Source organism: Siniperca chuatsi, linkage group LG21, assembly GCF_020085105.1.
Source record: "Siniperca chuatsi isolate FFG_IHB_CAS linkage group LG21, ASM2008510v1, whole genome shotgun sequence".
NCBI classification, from domain to species: Eukaryota; Metazoa; Chordata; class Actinopteri; order Centrarchiformes; family Sinipercidae; genus Siniperca; species Siniperca chuatsi.
The window spans coordinates 23,249,899-23,266,387 of NC_058062.1; the positions used below are offsets into that span (position 1 = coordinate 23,249,899).

The 16,489-nt window shown below is 40.0% G+C and overlaps 1 protein-coding gene across 11 annotated transcripts in view; it reads right to left on the reverse strand.

Moving 5' to 3' along the window:
* Nucleotides 1–16,489, reverse strand: part of rbfox1 (RNA binding fox-1 homolog 1) — a 267,586-nt gene that overhangs the window by 139,116 nt on the left and 111,981 nt on the right. For 10 of the 11 annotated variants that reach the window (XM_044182179.1, XM_044182182.1, XM_044182178.1 and 7 more), the window contains one exon: nucleotides 16,078–16,371. The exons of the other annotated variant lie outside the window; for it this stretch is intronic. In XM_044182179.1, coding sequence (XP_044038114.1) covers nucleotides 16,078–16,371 — 294 coding nt within the window. The remainder of the gene's footprint in view (nucleotides 1–16,077; nucleotides 16,372–16,489) is intronic. 11 annotated transcript variants of the gene reach the window in all.

Below are 16,489 nucleotides of genomic sequence, written 5' to 3' on the forward strand. Positions count from 1 at the left end.
TTTTACCAGTCAAGAAACACTTGGTGGGAATGGGCACGTGAACCACACTCTGCATAGACGGCTACCTGTTCTCATTGGCTCCAGAGTCCCAGAAGCTAATGGACTTAAAAGATATAGCTAGTTGAGCTTGCTGTGTCCCATATTTTCACAGATGATACCATTCAGTACATGACCTGTAAGATTTCAGATCACAGGCAGTTGCTTCTCCATATTATCTTTATCTTATAAAGTGCTTTGGTCTTCTGGTGCATCTCTGGACAATGAGATTTGAGGGGAAGCACAAAATTTTCAAGAAAATTGTTCATGACACTCACAACTAAAAAATGTGTTGAAAACTTTGGCAGAGACACACCAAAAGATGATGGAATTCTATTTGTCATCACCAAGATTTTTCAAGCCACCATTACAGACTTCAAAAGTGGAGTTTGTCTATGTTGAGTCATTGCCTATTGATACATATGCATTAATATTGAGCATCACAGACAGCATCAGTGTATATGGCACAAAACAGGTTCCATTCATGGCAGATACAATAGCATTTATCTAACCTTAGCCCTGATTCACAATCAATAACTTCAGTCAACAACCACTTACCGTCTAGTCTAAACACAATAAGCATACAACAATTAGCAAGCATATAAGGTGTGTGTGTGTGTGTGGGACAATAGAGAGGGGGGTGCAAGGAAGATGGCGGGCGTGACCACGTGGATCTTCGTCACTTACGTTACAGAGCCAAAATGGCAGGCAGACCCGTGAAACTCAAACAAAGGGACAGAGCCGAAAGGGAGGACAAGCTCTAATCATTGTCAAGACAGGCAAACTTTCATTCACCAGCTGTGTTACTGGACTTTGGTCTGATAAAGTACAGTTATTAGCTTCCACAGTGGCTAAAGCTAACAGCAATTAAGACCTGGTGGTGTGTTACACTCCAAAATAAGCAAAGCACAATTCACAACAAAGAAGCTTAGATGAAATAACACACAGTTATAAAATCTATCTCTGCCCAAACACAAGCCACTTACTTGAAAATCTCTCTTGGTTAGCAATTGTATGCATCTGTCAGTTTGGGTAAGTTCTCTCAAGCTTGGATACTGACGGAGCCAGGTCCACACTATCGGCAGCTACAGTGGCAAAACTGTTCCTTCGAGTGGCAGGAAAGGGAAGCAGTGGTCGATGTTGGTGGTAAGAGAGAGGCTCAGCGGCGGTGTTACTCTCTGTGAAGAAAACGGTCAGTCTGTGTCTCTTCCTTCTGCAGGTATGGGATCGTTATGGAGAATAAACGACCAGGATCCAAAAGTGTGTTTAGCAAACACATAACAGTCGCTCATCCAGTGAGTTAAGACTCTCCTAGGAAAAGTTGGCTTCCACCGGGATGTCGCGTCAATCTTACACCTAGGTCTTGAATTAAAAACTGTGGGGACTTGGTACCGTACTACACCAAGCAGCCAGCCATTCTCAGCCTTTTTTTCCGGTGATCTGAGGGAGGCTAAAGATCGGTCTGGACCTTTCTATGAACACTAATGATCACCTCCCTGGGTACACTGGACATATTTAGAGGTAATGTGTATTTTCTACTATGACCCATGTGTTATAGGTTCATGTGTTATGTGTTTCACCACAGTTGCACCAAACATGAACGTGCTCAGACTGTGATGTAAGGTTTACGTCTAATAATAAGGGAGAAGTTCATATACTGATATAAGTGGGCGGTCTAGGCAACTAGTGAAAAAAAGAGCCAGCACCTGGAGTAGCCCTTTGTTTTTTTATGTTACAGGTTTCCCTAACACAGTGTAAATGGAAGTGACTGATGTTCTGAAACTAAGGGTCATTCTTGATGATGTCAACACTGAGAGGCTTATTTTACCCACTTGTCCTGAGACTGTAAATGCCCTCATATTTGAGGTGAAGAGTAAGCTGAACCTGGCCTATGACTTTCACCTTCAGTTTCAGGACCCAGACTATGACAGTGCTTTCTGCAATTTAGTTAACATAGAAGACCTACCATCCAAGACAACCAATTAAGATTTGTTAAGTAAGATCTACATTTAACCAGCACCAATGACACAGCGTTACTGTCCATAACACAGCGTGTCTTTGCCAATGGCCAGAGATCTTTGTTGTTCCAACTTTCTCATACGAGGTGGAGTATGCTCTACTCTGCATTTGTGAGAGAGGGGAAGCTGTCAGGTTGACCAGGGATCAAAAACACAACATACTGGATGTAATGGCTGCTGAAATATATAAGCATAAAGCATATCCTAGTACCAAACAAGTTGGCAAGGCTGCAGAGGCTCTTGTGAGCAAACACCCCTGTCTGAAAGAAAACAGTTCCAAAACGGTATGAGGGTTGGCAGAACAGCCTGCGCTTCATCATCATGAGATGTCTTCAAAACTTGCAAGGTATTTTTGTGTTCTCCTTTTTCCATATCCACAGTTCAATACCTTCATCTATTTTGCAAAGAGCAATCACTGATGAATATCAGCCTTCATACCTGGCTCCAGTCTGTCTGCAGCACCCATGACGTTGGTTTTATTCACAACTTTAACTTATTTTGGGATGGTTCTTCCTTGTTTGCACGAGATGGTCTTCACCCAAACAAGTCAGGTAGTCGCATGCTGGCGGCTAACCTGCAGTACTCTGTGCTGTCCTCCTCACATAGTTGACTATTTACATCATCATTCCCCTCGCTCTTCTTCTTCCTCTTCTCTGCTCACCAAAAACTGCCACGCACCCTCTGCTGTCACTACCTCCCCCTTGTGGACTGATCATAGTGCTGCTATCTGGAGGCCGGATCCCTTTAGTGCCACTTTTAACATTTCTGTGGTAATTTTGGATAGGTCTTTAGTGCGAAACAGACACAGCCGACACAGCAATAATAATAATAACTTAATAAAGATCCGGGCCAGAACCCTACCTCCACTCTTAACCTCAAATCTGAAGCAGCACAGACTTTTTAAGATGGCTCTTCTCAATGTAAGATCCCTCTCTAACAAAACGTTTATTTTGAATGATTTTATCTCGTCTACTGATTTAGATTTTGTTTTTAACTGAATCCTGGTTACGTCCTGGTGATCACAGTCAGCTGGCTGAATTGTGCCCTCCTGATTATGACTGCTTTAGTCGCCCTAGGGTCTGTGGTCGAGGTAGGGGCCTTGTTACTGTCTATAGGAAGCATTTTAAGTGTGACCTCATAGTGTGACCTCCTGGTCATATTTGCTATTATTTATCGCCCCCCTAAACCAGCTGGCTCTTTCTTGTTGGAACTCCCTCAGTTTTTATCCAGTCTTGTGTTAAATTATGATTCTTCTTTGTGGTGATTTTAATATTCATGTTGATGACTCCTCTAATGCGCTTGCTGCTGATTTTTTAAATATCTCTTTTAACTTTCAGCAACATGTGTCTGGCCAAACTCATTCCCGTGGCCACACCTTAGACCTAGTCTTTATTTTGGGCCTGAAAACCCCATCTATGGAAACCAGGGACATGTTTGTATCTGATCACCTATGCATTGTTTTTAACTGTGACTTAGAGGCTTTAGAGAATTATCCTGCTCTATGTGTCCTTAATGAGCATAGCACCTTAAAATTCTGTACACTGTTCAATTCTCCTGACAGTGTGTTTCCCGATTCCTCCAACACCAACGATTTGGTTGATTATTTTAACTACCTGTGTTCTTCAACCTTAGATCTCATAGCTCCTTTGAAAAATAGACCAAACTCAAAGACTAGGAATTAGGTTGTCTTCGTCTTAGTTTAAGTCTCGTCTCAAAACACATTTTTATCTGAAAGCATATCCTGATTTTACCTAAACTGGTTGTTTATTTCACTGTTTATTTTATTGCTTTTGCGTATTTTATGTATTTTATTTCTTTATATTTCGTCATTCACTGTGGTATTTTATTTCTCTTGTTGTGAAGCAAATTATTTACAAAAAACAATTTCCAACTATTTTGTTATTCAGTTATAGAATAGGCTTGCATGTTTTCAAGTCTAACTTAATGCAATGCTCACATCCATATGACCATGTAAAGTGTTGTTCTGTCTGTAATAATTCCTCATGTCCATAATGGCTTCAAAGAGATCCCTTCCCCCATCCAAGAGGGTATGTTCACCCTGACAATCTCTCTTTTGATCTCTGTCCGTGTAATTGATTTTATAGTCACTGTGTATTTTGTTTGTGCTCTTCTAAACTAAGAAAGCTTCATATCTAATATCAGTAGGGGTTTGAAATGGGGGGTGGCCTTGACTGTCTTGAAGCAGTTAAAAAAGAGAACTGAGTAAACTGATGACTTCAGATATTCCGAGCGACTTTAGCAACTTACAAACAGAGGAAGTGTAGGATTCCTCCACTAGGGCGCTGTCTCCACACGAAGGGTGGAATCGTGTGCCTAGAGGCTGGGACCAGCCTGTGCACCACCAAAGGGAGAGCTAAGTCTAAACCACAGCTCCTCCCCACCTCTGCAGAAACCTATCAGATAGTTGTACATTTTCATTTAAAACTCTGTGTAATGTTAAGAAAGGCATTCTTTTTTAGGATGATGGCTACAGATTAACAGCTTGCTGACTGTGGTTTTCTGAATAGAAAAGATCCTTGTACAAGATGCTTTTGATCCTCCAATTCTTTAATAAATGCCAAATTAAGGAATAGCTTCTCTCCAGACTTTTCTTTTGCAAATAAACGAACGCGCTGACAAGGGTAATGATCTTCCAAAACAACCTTGTACTCTCACCCTGGCATAAGATTTAGTAGTGAAACACCACATTGCTGAACTAACCCATGGCCTAGTATTTCTTTGCTTAAGCTTACAGATTTGCCTTTTTTGCTATTGCTTCGACTTGCATGTAAAAATTTTGAAGTGATAGTGTAATCATCATTAGCCTTTTTATAAGCTTGATGATTTGAACAATTACACTCACACACATATATTCTCTTTTCAAGATGAGTTGGAGGCAACTCAAGAGGGAGCAGTAGCTGTGGTGGCAGTGGTCAGTGAAGAGGAGGTGCCTGCAGGAGTTCCCTTTTGAAACTCATCATGTGTCATTCGTCCTGGGATGAGGTTATAATGTTTCACAGATCTTGGCCAGATTCACTGAGCTACTCTAAGAAGCTAAGTGGCTTCTTTGAGTTTATCCAGGTTGTCCTCTTAAATCTTGATGATGGGAGAAAGCAGCTCAAACCTAAGTTACAGGCCTTGAGAAATGAGCTGGAGTAAAGCGGTCAACAGGTTTTGTTGTTGACCGTCAGTACTGTTCTGAATCACAAGAGTTCTTATTTGATTTTAACAGTTTTTACTATAATGTTTGTTAGCAGTGTTTTTGGGTGTTGTCACACTATCTGCATTACCACATGAAAATAACATTTATATTATATTTATTTTGTTTATTGGAAAACTTGAAAAATCTCCTTCAATGCACAATTGATGGGTATGGGCAAAAGAATCTGTATCACAAATAGAAGGTGAATTGGGCTTAAGTCTGTGAGGCTTAGGATCTGTGGTCTGTCATCAGTGTTCAAAATATTTACAAAGGAAGCCGGTGAGTAACATTTCATAACAGCATATCAATAGTGAAAACTTTATTAATAGGTTAAAGAAAAACAAGTAAGTGGAGAGGGATAAACTTTCTTTTGAGAGCTGTGAATATTGATGTTTCAACACTGAAATGTTATGTTTCCTGTTATGAGCGTTCAACTAAATAAATTGTTTGAGTTGTGTCAGACAATGTGTGTTCAAATTATGTTAGTATGTAAGGCAATCGGTTTCCTCAAATTAATTGAGTAGATAGAAGTTGCCACAACTAGAATGTACTACTTTAGTGGAAGAAAACTGATAACATTTGTGTAAAGAAGATAATAAATAAATTCAAATTAATTCTATTAACACAAGTTTGGAGAAATGCTACATAGGAGTGCAACATACTTCGTTGTTTTAAGTTCAGTTAACTGAATGGAATGACTTTATTCACCCACATTACCTTAACAATAAATACTTGAGTTATGTGTAAATCAAATAATTGTTTGTGCTGACATTGTTTGAGTTAATAAACTTAAATGGTTTAAGGCAATCGGTTTCCTCAAACAGTTTGTGTTGAACTAACTCAGGTTTTATAGTGTACCGTGCACCCACAGCAATGAGCTTAACGAATGGGGGTGAGTGGCGTGGCGGGTCCAATACAGTGCTTTTTTGCCCTGGGTTTTGCCTCTCAGGCTATATACAACTTGTTGGTGAAGGTTGTTAGGGCTGTATGGAGCAGTCAGGGCTGATAAAATACTTCCAGATCCTCTGCATGTTTTTCGGCTATAACATAATTCAAATGTAAGGCAGTGAAGGAGATAGTTGCTTGTTGTAAAGATGCAAATAAAACATTATCTATCATTTCTATCAAGGAAACTAAACATGATTTCAAGTAGGATTACTGCATTAACAATACAGAAGAGGTTTACAAAGAATTTCTATTTTTATGTTTTAAATAAAAACTAATATGGAAAACACTATAACCAATTTCAGCATTATTTCTACCAGTATTAATGCAGAATTATCCTTTGAATCTTCTCAGAATGTGAACCTTATCACAGTTTGATATAGTTCATGGTTCCACGACTGAACCAAAGCTCAGCAAGATTGATTTCATTCTGCCCCTAATATTTCATAAGATGCACTCACTTCAGATGTGCTTTTAAATATCCACACAAGTAATCACATTTTTTTGTGTGGAGATGTCTCATCAAATTGATGTTAGCTAAAAACTGACTTAAACAGCCTGCTGTAAAGTTAATATTTTTGTAATTACGTTACTATAATCAGGCCCAGCCATGCATTTGTCAGTGGAGCTTAGTTTTTGATTCAGATAAATATTTACTGTGTGAATTTCGTTTGAAAGTCCAGCCGAGAAAGAAAAAGAAAACTAAGCATTTTTGGCAGTGCTGAGGGAACACATTATTACTATGCAAAATAATATCCATCTTTATGACACTTAAGGCCAATGGTGTGATAAATATTTATGAAAAATGAACTGAATTATACAACAAATGACTAGCAGGTGTTTTGTCGCCTGCAAGGCTGCATTAAAAATCATATGAATTCTATTAGAACAGTGACTCAAAAATGGCCCCCAGAGATCACTGGCAATTGTCTTTGGGGAGCTAGAGTGTTGGAGTGACATTCAGATAACACTCAGAAAATAACACTGTTGGGTCTGTTTTGTAGTTGCACTATACAGATGAACAAATACACAATTGAGGGGATATTAAGGGCCTTGGAGTGGAGCTCACCACCACCTGGATTTACACTGACAGGTTGATCTGCCTTGTAACTGGTGATCTTGGCATAATTAGATGAGCACAGGTTTTAAATGGGACATATTTCAGACAGAGATTAATTTGCATACCTTTATAAGTGAGTAAGATGATAACCGTCGACAATAAAAAAAAAAACATGACATAACATTAGCAACTACTTTTGCTGACTATCAAAGGCTGAGACACTTCTCCCCATATCATACTTATCAATGAACAATAGTGCACCAAGGCACACATTAGAAGAAGTAAAGTTTATATAACACAAAAGACTGGAAAAAAAGAAAGCTTGAGAATTTAACGTATTATTTTGAGAGAGACATTGGGACTTTTCACACCAAATTGAAAACAGTATGGGGTTTTTAGGAGCCAAATATTTGTGGTACTACATCAACATTGGCTTTCACATCTAACCTGTTTGGTATGGTTCAAAGAAACTGTGGTGTATTTGCCCGTTTGGTTTGGTTGGTTTGGGCTGGTCTGAAAGCTGTCAATCGAATCCTGGTGAGGACCAAACTTCCGAGACCTTAAAAGGTGGGTCTCTTTCTGATTCCAATCAGACTCTGATGCAGTTTGTTTGTGGAGTGAAAGCATATTAGGCCAACCACAGGATTTTGTGATGTTTGCATGAATTCAAAAGTTAAACTGCTAATAAATCTATCTGATGATCATTAACTGTCAAATTGTCTTAGGTCATTATGGCCTTTTAAGGCAACAATTTCAGTATCAGTAACAAATATAAAAGTAACAAATAATAAAAGTATCTTTTTGTCCCTTCGTCTTGACTACCTGAACCGGACTACAGATGTGAACGCGATCTTAAGTATCCTCTTCCTTTTGAACAAATGAGATTCAAATGAGAATCAATTAGCTTGGGTCACTAAATTTCAGGGTGTATTTCCCCACATATTTTTAAAATGTCTCTGCAGTTTGACTTGTCAGGTTAACAGAGTCATTCAGTGATGCCAAATTATTGTATCATGTCCAGGAATTATTAGGAATAAATTTGATGAAGTTGATGTACTTGCATGATTCTTGCAATTTTTGGGTTGTATCCACATGGGTGAAATGCACTTCTTGTGCGTTGCTTTGGATAAAAGTGTGAGCTAAATAAATGTAATGTAATGTAATGAATAAAATATATTCTGAAGGAACTTCTAGAAATGACTCATGTCTGATAACCAAAATATCCTCATGTTTATAAATCCAGTACTAGAATCCCATATCTCCAGGTCACGGTCAAGTTCTACAACCCCACTCATGATCCAGTCCTACAGCCCCATTCAAGTTTCAGTCCTATAACCTTGTACCTCCAGGTCAAGAGCCGGTCCTGGGACACATACCTCCACATCATGATCAAGTTTTGTAACTCCATACATCCTTGTCATGATGACATTTACTTCCAGATCATTCATTCTCAAGTATTACAACCATTGGCCAAGATCCAGTCTTACACCCCCATACCTGCAGGCTATGGTCCAGTCTGACATTCCTGTGTTTTCAGGCCACAGTCTTTTACCCATGCTTACTTGCCTTTCAAAACACACTACTATTAATATCTTAGAAGTTTGCAGTCCATTTGTAAGAACCAAATTTCTCCAAGCTTCTCAAAGGAACAGCCTTACATTTTGGAAAATGTGCTTATCAAACCCACAGATAGATGAGGAGATGGATATCAGTTTCATAAAACAACAACATTCCTGCAGTATCTCTGTATGTCCAGTACAGAGATACTGTAGGAATGTTTAACCTAGCTTAGCATAAAATCTGGAAGCACGGCAAAACCCTTACAAAAATCTCAACCAAACCTTTAAGCCCCTATGTGGAGGATATGAAAATTTGTAGCTGCCGACTTCTAGTAGTAGTAGTGTAAATAAAGACATTGTGGCAGACAACTACAAGTCCCACACTACCACTATTGAATAGATTATTAAACCACGCTTGGTGACTGTCACAACAAAAAAGAAGAATTAAATGTGGACTCTCAGATTATCATATTTACTTATTTTGTCTTACTGAAACCTGGCTGGGTCATGAAGAATATGTTAGCCTAAATGAATCCACTCCGCCCAGTCATTTTAATACTCACATACCTCGAGGCACCAGCCAAGGAGGTGGAGTTGCAGCCATCTTCGACTCAAGCCTATTAATCAACCCTAAACCTCAACTAAATTAAGATGGTGTAGTCCCTCATTCGTCCAGGAGTGTTCTATCGTAGAAAAGGTTTCAGTCGTAGTCATCTGGACACTGTTTTCAGAATCAAGACGTTTCGGCTCTATCTGTTGATTACTCTGCCTAGTTTCACATGAAACTGACCTAATTGTTTTATGATGGCCCAGTAATCAGTAATCAGGCCAATTGTTTTCTGGCTGCACCTCCCTCATCACTGTTAAGTACCTGATTAGCATATGAATGGCGTGACCAAGTTGCTAAAACACTGTGGTAACACTGTGGTTACAGCACAAGCTGGGTGTAATCCGGACATTACAACATAGAGCCCAAGAAGTGCCCACCGGCTCAGAGGGTAAGAAGAAAGAGGAAAGGCATGTCCAGAATGCGCTCTCAGCCTGTGGTTATCCTACTTGGGCTATCAACAAAGTTAAAAGAGCCAAAAAACAGGACAAAAGAGAAACAGAACCAAGAAGGAACGGTGTCTCCATTCCTTATGTATCTGGACCCTCTGAAAAACTACAAAGGATCTTTAGACAGCGCGATGCTCCTGTTTTCTTTAAACCAGGCAACACTTTAAGACAGAAACTCATTCATCCTAAGGACAAGATGCCCACACAAAAACAGAGCAATGTAGTTTACTCAATTCAATGCAGTGAGGAAAACTGCAAAGAACAGTACATAGGTGAGACTAAACAGCCACTTCACAAAAGACTTTATCAGCACAGACGACACGCTAACTCAGGATTGCAGAGCGCCGTGCATTTGCATCTAAAAGCTACAAACCACACATTTGAAGACAGTGAGGTGAAGATTCTACGTAGCGAGAAGAGTTGATTTGAAAGGGGTGCCATTTTTGTGAAAAAAGAAACCCGTCTTTGAACAGAAATGGTGGTCTGAGATTCAATCTGCCCAAAGTTTACCACAGTGTTTTAGCACCTTGGTCACGCCAATCATATGCTAATCAGGTACTTAACAGTGATGAGGGAGGTGCAGCCAGAAAACAATAGGCCTGATTACTGGGCCATCATGAAACAATTAGGTCAGTTTCATGTGAAACCAGGCAGAGTAATTGATTATTCTGCCTAGTCAGGAAGGAGTCTATCTGAGTATCTGTTGATCAACAGATACTCAGGTAGACTCCTTCCTGAGGGCAGGGCTTAAGTAACACAGAGTATCTTAAATTTCTCAGTTCCGGTCCATTTTTCACAATTGAGAAAATGTCTTGATTCTGAAAACAGAGTCCAGATGACTATGACTGAAACCTTTTCTACGACTAAACTCATTCGAAAGCCCTGTTCTTAGTCTTTCACACCCAACCTGGAAAACAAGACAGCCAATTCTATTTGTTATAGTGTACCGCGCTCCTGGTCCTTGTTCTGAATTTTTATCTGAATTCTCAGAGTTTTTATCAAGTTTAGTCGTTAAATCAGATAAAGTGGTTATTGTAGGTGATTTCAATATTCATGTGGACGTTGAAAATAATAGCCTTAGTACTGCATTTATCTCATTATTAGATTCAATTGGCTTTTGTCAGAGTGTACGTAAACCCACTCACTGTTTTAACCACACCCTTGACCTTGTTCTGGTAAATGGCATTGAAATTGAACTTCTGTGGTCTTCATTATCGGACCATTATTTAATAACTTTTGAACTCCTATTACTGGACTACACGCCATTAGGCAAAAACTCCTACTGTAGATGTCTATCTGATAGTGCTGTAGCTAAATTTAAGGAAGCGATTCCATCTGCATTTAATTCAATGCTATGTCTAAATATAACTGAGGACTCCTGTGCTAATTTCAGCCCCTCCCAAATCGATCATCTTGTTGATAGTGCTGCAGGCTCACTGCAAACAACACTCGACTCTGTTGCCCCTCTAAAAAAGAAGATAATAAAACAAAGAAGGTTAGCTCCATGGTATAAGCCCCTAACCTGCAAATTAATGAAAACTAACATTGCGAAAACTTAAAAGGAAATGGCGTTCTAACAATCTGGAAGAATCTCGTTTAGCCTGGCAAGATAGTCTTATAACATACAGGAAAGCTCTCTGTAATGCCAGAGCAGCCTACTACTCATCATTAATAGAGAAAAATAAAAACAACCCCAGGTTTCTTGTCAGCACTGTAGCCAGACTGACAGTCACAGCTCTATTGACCCAGCACTCAGTAGTAACGACTTCATGAGCTTCTTTATCACGTCCTGCCCTCAACCAGTACCAATTTATCTTCAAACACAGGAACCTTAGAAAATGCTGTTTAACCTGATCTATATTTAGACTGCTTTTCTCCTATCAACCTTCTTCAACTAACTTCAACGATTTCTTCATCTAAGCTATCAACCTTTCTCTTAGACCCCATCCCAAATAGGCTGTTTAAAGAACTTTTACCTTTAGTTAGCACTTGACTACTAGATATGATCGATCTTTCTTTATTAAGGCTATGTCCCACAGTCTTTTAAAATAGCTGTAATTAAACCTCTTCTTAAAAAGCCCACTTTTGATCCAGGGGTTTTAGCCAACTACAGACCTATATCTGACCTTCCCTTTCTCTGTAAGATCCTTGAGAAAGCAGTTGCCTATCAGTTGTGTGACTTTCTAAATAACAATAGTTTATTTGAGGATTTTCAGTTAGGATTTAGAGTGCATCATAGCACAGAGATAGCACTGGTGAACATTACAAATGACCTTTTAATTGTATCAGACAATGGGCTTGTCTCTGTACTTGTCTTAGAGCTTAGTGCTGTATTCGACACCATTGACAATCACATACGCCAAAGTTAATCACGGGGTTCCACAAGGTTCTGTGCTTGGACTGTGTTTGGACTCCACAGATGAATTCATTAATTTGGGTGGTTAACTGCATTTTTTTTTGTCCCACAATCCTGAGAGCCCTTGAACACAACATTGGTCAGTCTGACTTGTGACCCGGATGTCATAAGGTCAATAAAAAGGTCAGCGATGCTTTTTTCACTCTTCTTTTCTCGTGGAATCTTCCACTGTGGCGGGCAGCCCGTGGCTGTTGCCCTCTCAGCTGTCTGCTCACCAGAAGACACCCACCTGAACTCTCTTCTCCTGGCTTTGTCGTGTAATCTGCTCGGAGCAGAAACACGCAGCAGAACCAAAGTCTCCTGATCTACCAGAGCGCTGCGAAAGCCTCTTAGGCGCATGAAGCAAGTTAACCACAGGACGACCACAGAGAGAGCGACTGGCTTCCTCTGATCTCTAGAAGTGGACACTGCACAGCAACAGACGCTTCCACAGCGGAACCACAACAGAACCACAATTCTTCCCAGCTTGGCTTGTCGACAACAGACTAACCCCCAGCTAATAGCAGCACCAAAGCCACATCTCTTTCCCTCCCGATGGACATTAATGTAACAACTGGGCATATCACAGTGTAACAGTGTATATAGCTAAGCAAAGGACTGTTTGACTTTTGTACATGTGACATTACTGATGTGTTTTTCCGAGTTTTTTTTTTTGTTGTGACGTGTTTACCTGTTAATTTGGTAGCCACATGCTAAGTTGATGTTAGTTTATGTAATGCTCTACAGTCTTTGCATGCTAACTAACTCCTTTTAACTTGACACCATTATCCTAAACAGATCATACACAAACACCTCTATTTGGCCCTTAAAGACAACCACACACGGTGGAGAGTAACTTTAAAGCTCCCACTCCACATGTTACTTTGTTTCTGACCACGTGGGCTTGTGCACACAAGACATATGGTGCCAGAACAAAGAAACACACACATTCCTTTTGCCGCACACCCAGACCTGCACACAAACACACACACACTTTGTTCTGTAGTTTAGTATTCAGAGTTAGTCTTCATATTGTGTGTTTTTGCTTTGTTTATCTTTTAAATAAATGCTTGTGTGTAATTATGCTAGTTTCTTTAATGTTTTTAAGAGTGAGTAATTTGCCAGCCTCTGCTATGTTGATCTCCAAATCCTTCAACCTATTAGCTATTAATGGTAATTATGGTTATAGTTATTAATTTAATTATTAATCTGAGTTCCAGATTGATGGTTTAGTGTATTTTATGAGACTCAATTAATTAGCTATCATTTCTCTTCTTTAAGAAGAGTGGTGGCCCCCAGGACTATTCATTTAAGTTATTTATAATTATCTTTGATAATTCTGATTAATTAATTGACCGCACCTACACAAGTGGGTGCCCCCCTAAACCATCATAAATGACAACAACCGATTCTATACACCTTATATATGCTTTCTTTAGGCAATATTATTAGGAAATTAAATTATTAGGAAACACTCCATAAAATTTCATTGTTATGTGGATGATATCCAATTATATCTATCAATCAAGCCAGATGAAACTAACCAATTAGCCAAACTTCAAGCATGCCTTAAGGACATAAAAACCTGGATGACCTGCAATTTTCTGATGTTGAACTCTGACAAAACTGAAGTTATTGTACTTGGCCCCAAACACCTCCGAGACACTATCTAAAGATATAGTTACTCTAGATGACATTGCCCTGGCCTCCAGCACCACCGTAAGGAACCTTGGAGTTCTCTTTGATCAGGATTTATCCTTTAATTCCCACATGAAACAAACTTCAAGGACAGCCTTCTTTCACCTACGTAAAATTGCAAAAATCAGGCACAACCTGTCTCAAAATGATGCCGAAAAATTAGTGCATGCATTTGTTACTTCTAGGCTGGACTATTGCAATTCCTAATTATCAGGCTGCCCGAATAAGTCTCTTAAGACTCTCCATTTGATCCAGAATGCTGCGGCACATGTACTGACAAGAACTAGGAAGAGAGATCATGTTTCTCCAATATTAACTTGTCTGCACTGGCTCCCTGTAAAATCCAGAACAGAATTTAAAATCCTTCTCCTCACCGACAAAGCTCTTAATGGTCAGGCACCATCACATCTTAAAGAGCTTATAATGCCTTATTACCCAACTAGAACACTGCGCTCCCAGGATGCAGGGTTACTTGTGGTTCCTAGAGTGTCCACAAGTAGAATGGGTACCAGAGCTATCGGTTATCAAGCGCCTCTCCTGTGGAATCGGGTCCCAGTTTGGGTTTGGGAGGCAGACACCATCTCCACATTTAAGAGTAGGCTAAAGACTTTCCTCTTTGATAAAGGTTATAGTTAGGGCTGGCTTGGGTGAGCCCTGAACCATCCCTTAGTTATGCTGCTATAGGCCTAGACTGCCGGGATACTTCCCATGATGCACTGAGCTCCTCTCTCCTCCTCTCCCTCTCCATCTGAATACATTTCTATCCCATTAATGCATGTTACTACCTCGACATCTTTTCTCTCCTGTAGTTTTGTGCTTTCTCGTTTTGTCTAATTGAATGTGCATAGGCCATTTTTAACCATTTACAGGCTCCGTACTATAACAAACCCCTCCTAGTGAATGAATTCTAATGTCCGCAATGCAATCTAAAGACCTTTGCTATAAAAAGTTATCAAAACCTGGAGTTTTCGTTGAAGGGCATGCCTGTGGTGTGGCATTGGATTTTGATTGTTGTTTTAACTTGAGTGTACATGGTGACGTCTCCCCCAAACTTCATGTCAGAAGAGTCCTGCCCTGAAGACATCTACATGCCAAAATTTGGCATGTCCGTGGCATGGCGTGGAATGTCGATGTTTCGCCATGACACAGGAAGTTGAGTGTACATTGTCCAGTCTGCCCCAAATTTCACGTTCGATTTGAGTCCTGGCCAGAGCACATCTTATGCCAATTAGAAGTTGTAGTCACTGCCCCACAATAGAAAGTAAGCCTTGCATTACAATCATCATTTGATTTACATGAAATTTTCAGGTTGTGGTCCACACTTCTGGAACATAACGTGTAATTAGTTGCTGTTTTTGAGCAGCATAGTGGACACAAGAAGTTACCACTTCAGTGCAGCATCCAAAACATGTGAAAATTCAGAGCCTTCTGTGACAAACATCATCCGATTTAACATCATCCGAAAGTAATATTTAAACAGGAAGTGGCTGTAATTTCCGTTTACACCGTCCAATCTGCCTCTAATTTCACATGTTTGATACGAGTCCCACCCTGATCACATCTACAGGCCAATAATGACGTACAGTCATAGTGCCACCTAGTGGCAACAGGAAGTAAGCCTTCCATGGCAAAGATGATCCAATTTGCATGAAATTTTCATGGTGTGGTCTACGTATCATATCCTTCAACATGACGCATAAAGTGTGTTGTCTAGCACCACATAGTGGACACAGGAAGTGAAATTTAACTCCTACATGCAGTGACCAAAACACATCCCAATTCAGAGCCACCCCGACGTGCGTGGAGGTGTGAGGGCCCATCATCGCTGCTTGCAGCTTTCATTTGATTTTGAAACTGCCTTGGTATGCAAAATTTTTAAACAAAGTTAAAGAAAAGAAAATAAATAGTACAAACTGCTCCAAAACCACAATGTCTCAGTTTTATATTTCTCTGTCGCACGTATTATATAAACACGTTACAAACTGTGTATAGAACAGGATTTAATTGTATAAAATGAATAGTAATTAAACACGTACAGCACAGAAACATAAAACTCTAAGACCCAGTGATATGCAACATAAACATAAGCTTCTCCCATGATGCCTTACTGTGGCTGTGCCGGTGACTGTCTGACTGCCGGAGTCTGACCCACTCTGCTCACTGTGGCTCTGTGAGGAGTGGTACATGTTGAGTGGATGCTCACTGACGGAGGCCTGGACCCCGGTGTAATCCTGTGGTGCTGTTGGGTGCTGGTGTGGATGTGAGTGGGAGTGTGGATGTGGATGGTGGTGTGAAGCTGTGAACTCAGCTGGAATGCTGTTCTGGGGAGGGGAGGCAAACTGGGCTGATGGGTAAGCCTGGGCCATGGATGGGTCTGGGGGTGCCGGTGTGTCCTGGTTACCCTGTAAAGACAAAGAGATTCACTTTTTAATTTAGAGGACCATTTCCACATTCCATCATTGGAGATTTTGCTCACTTCCTGCATTCATTTACTTAACATAATTTTACATTATTTTTTAT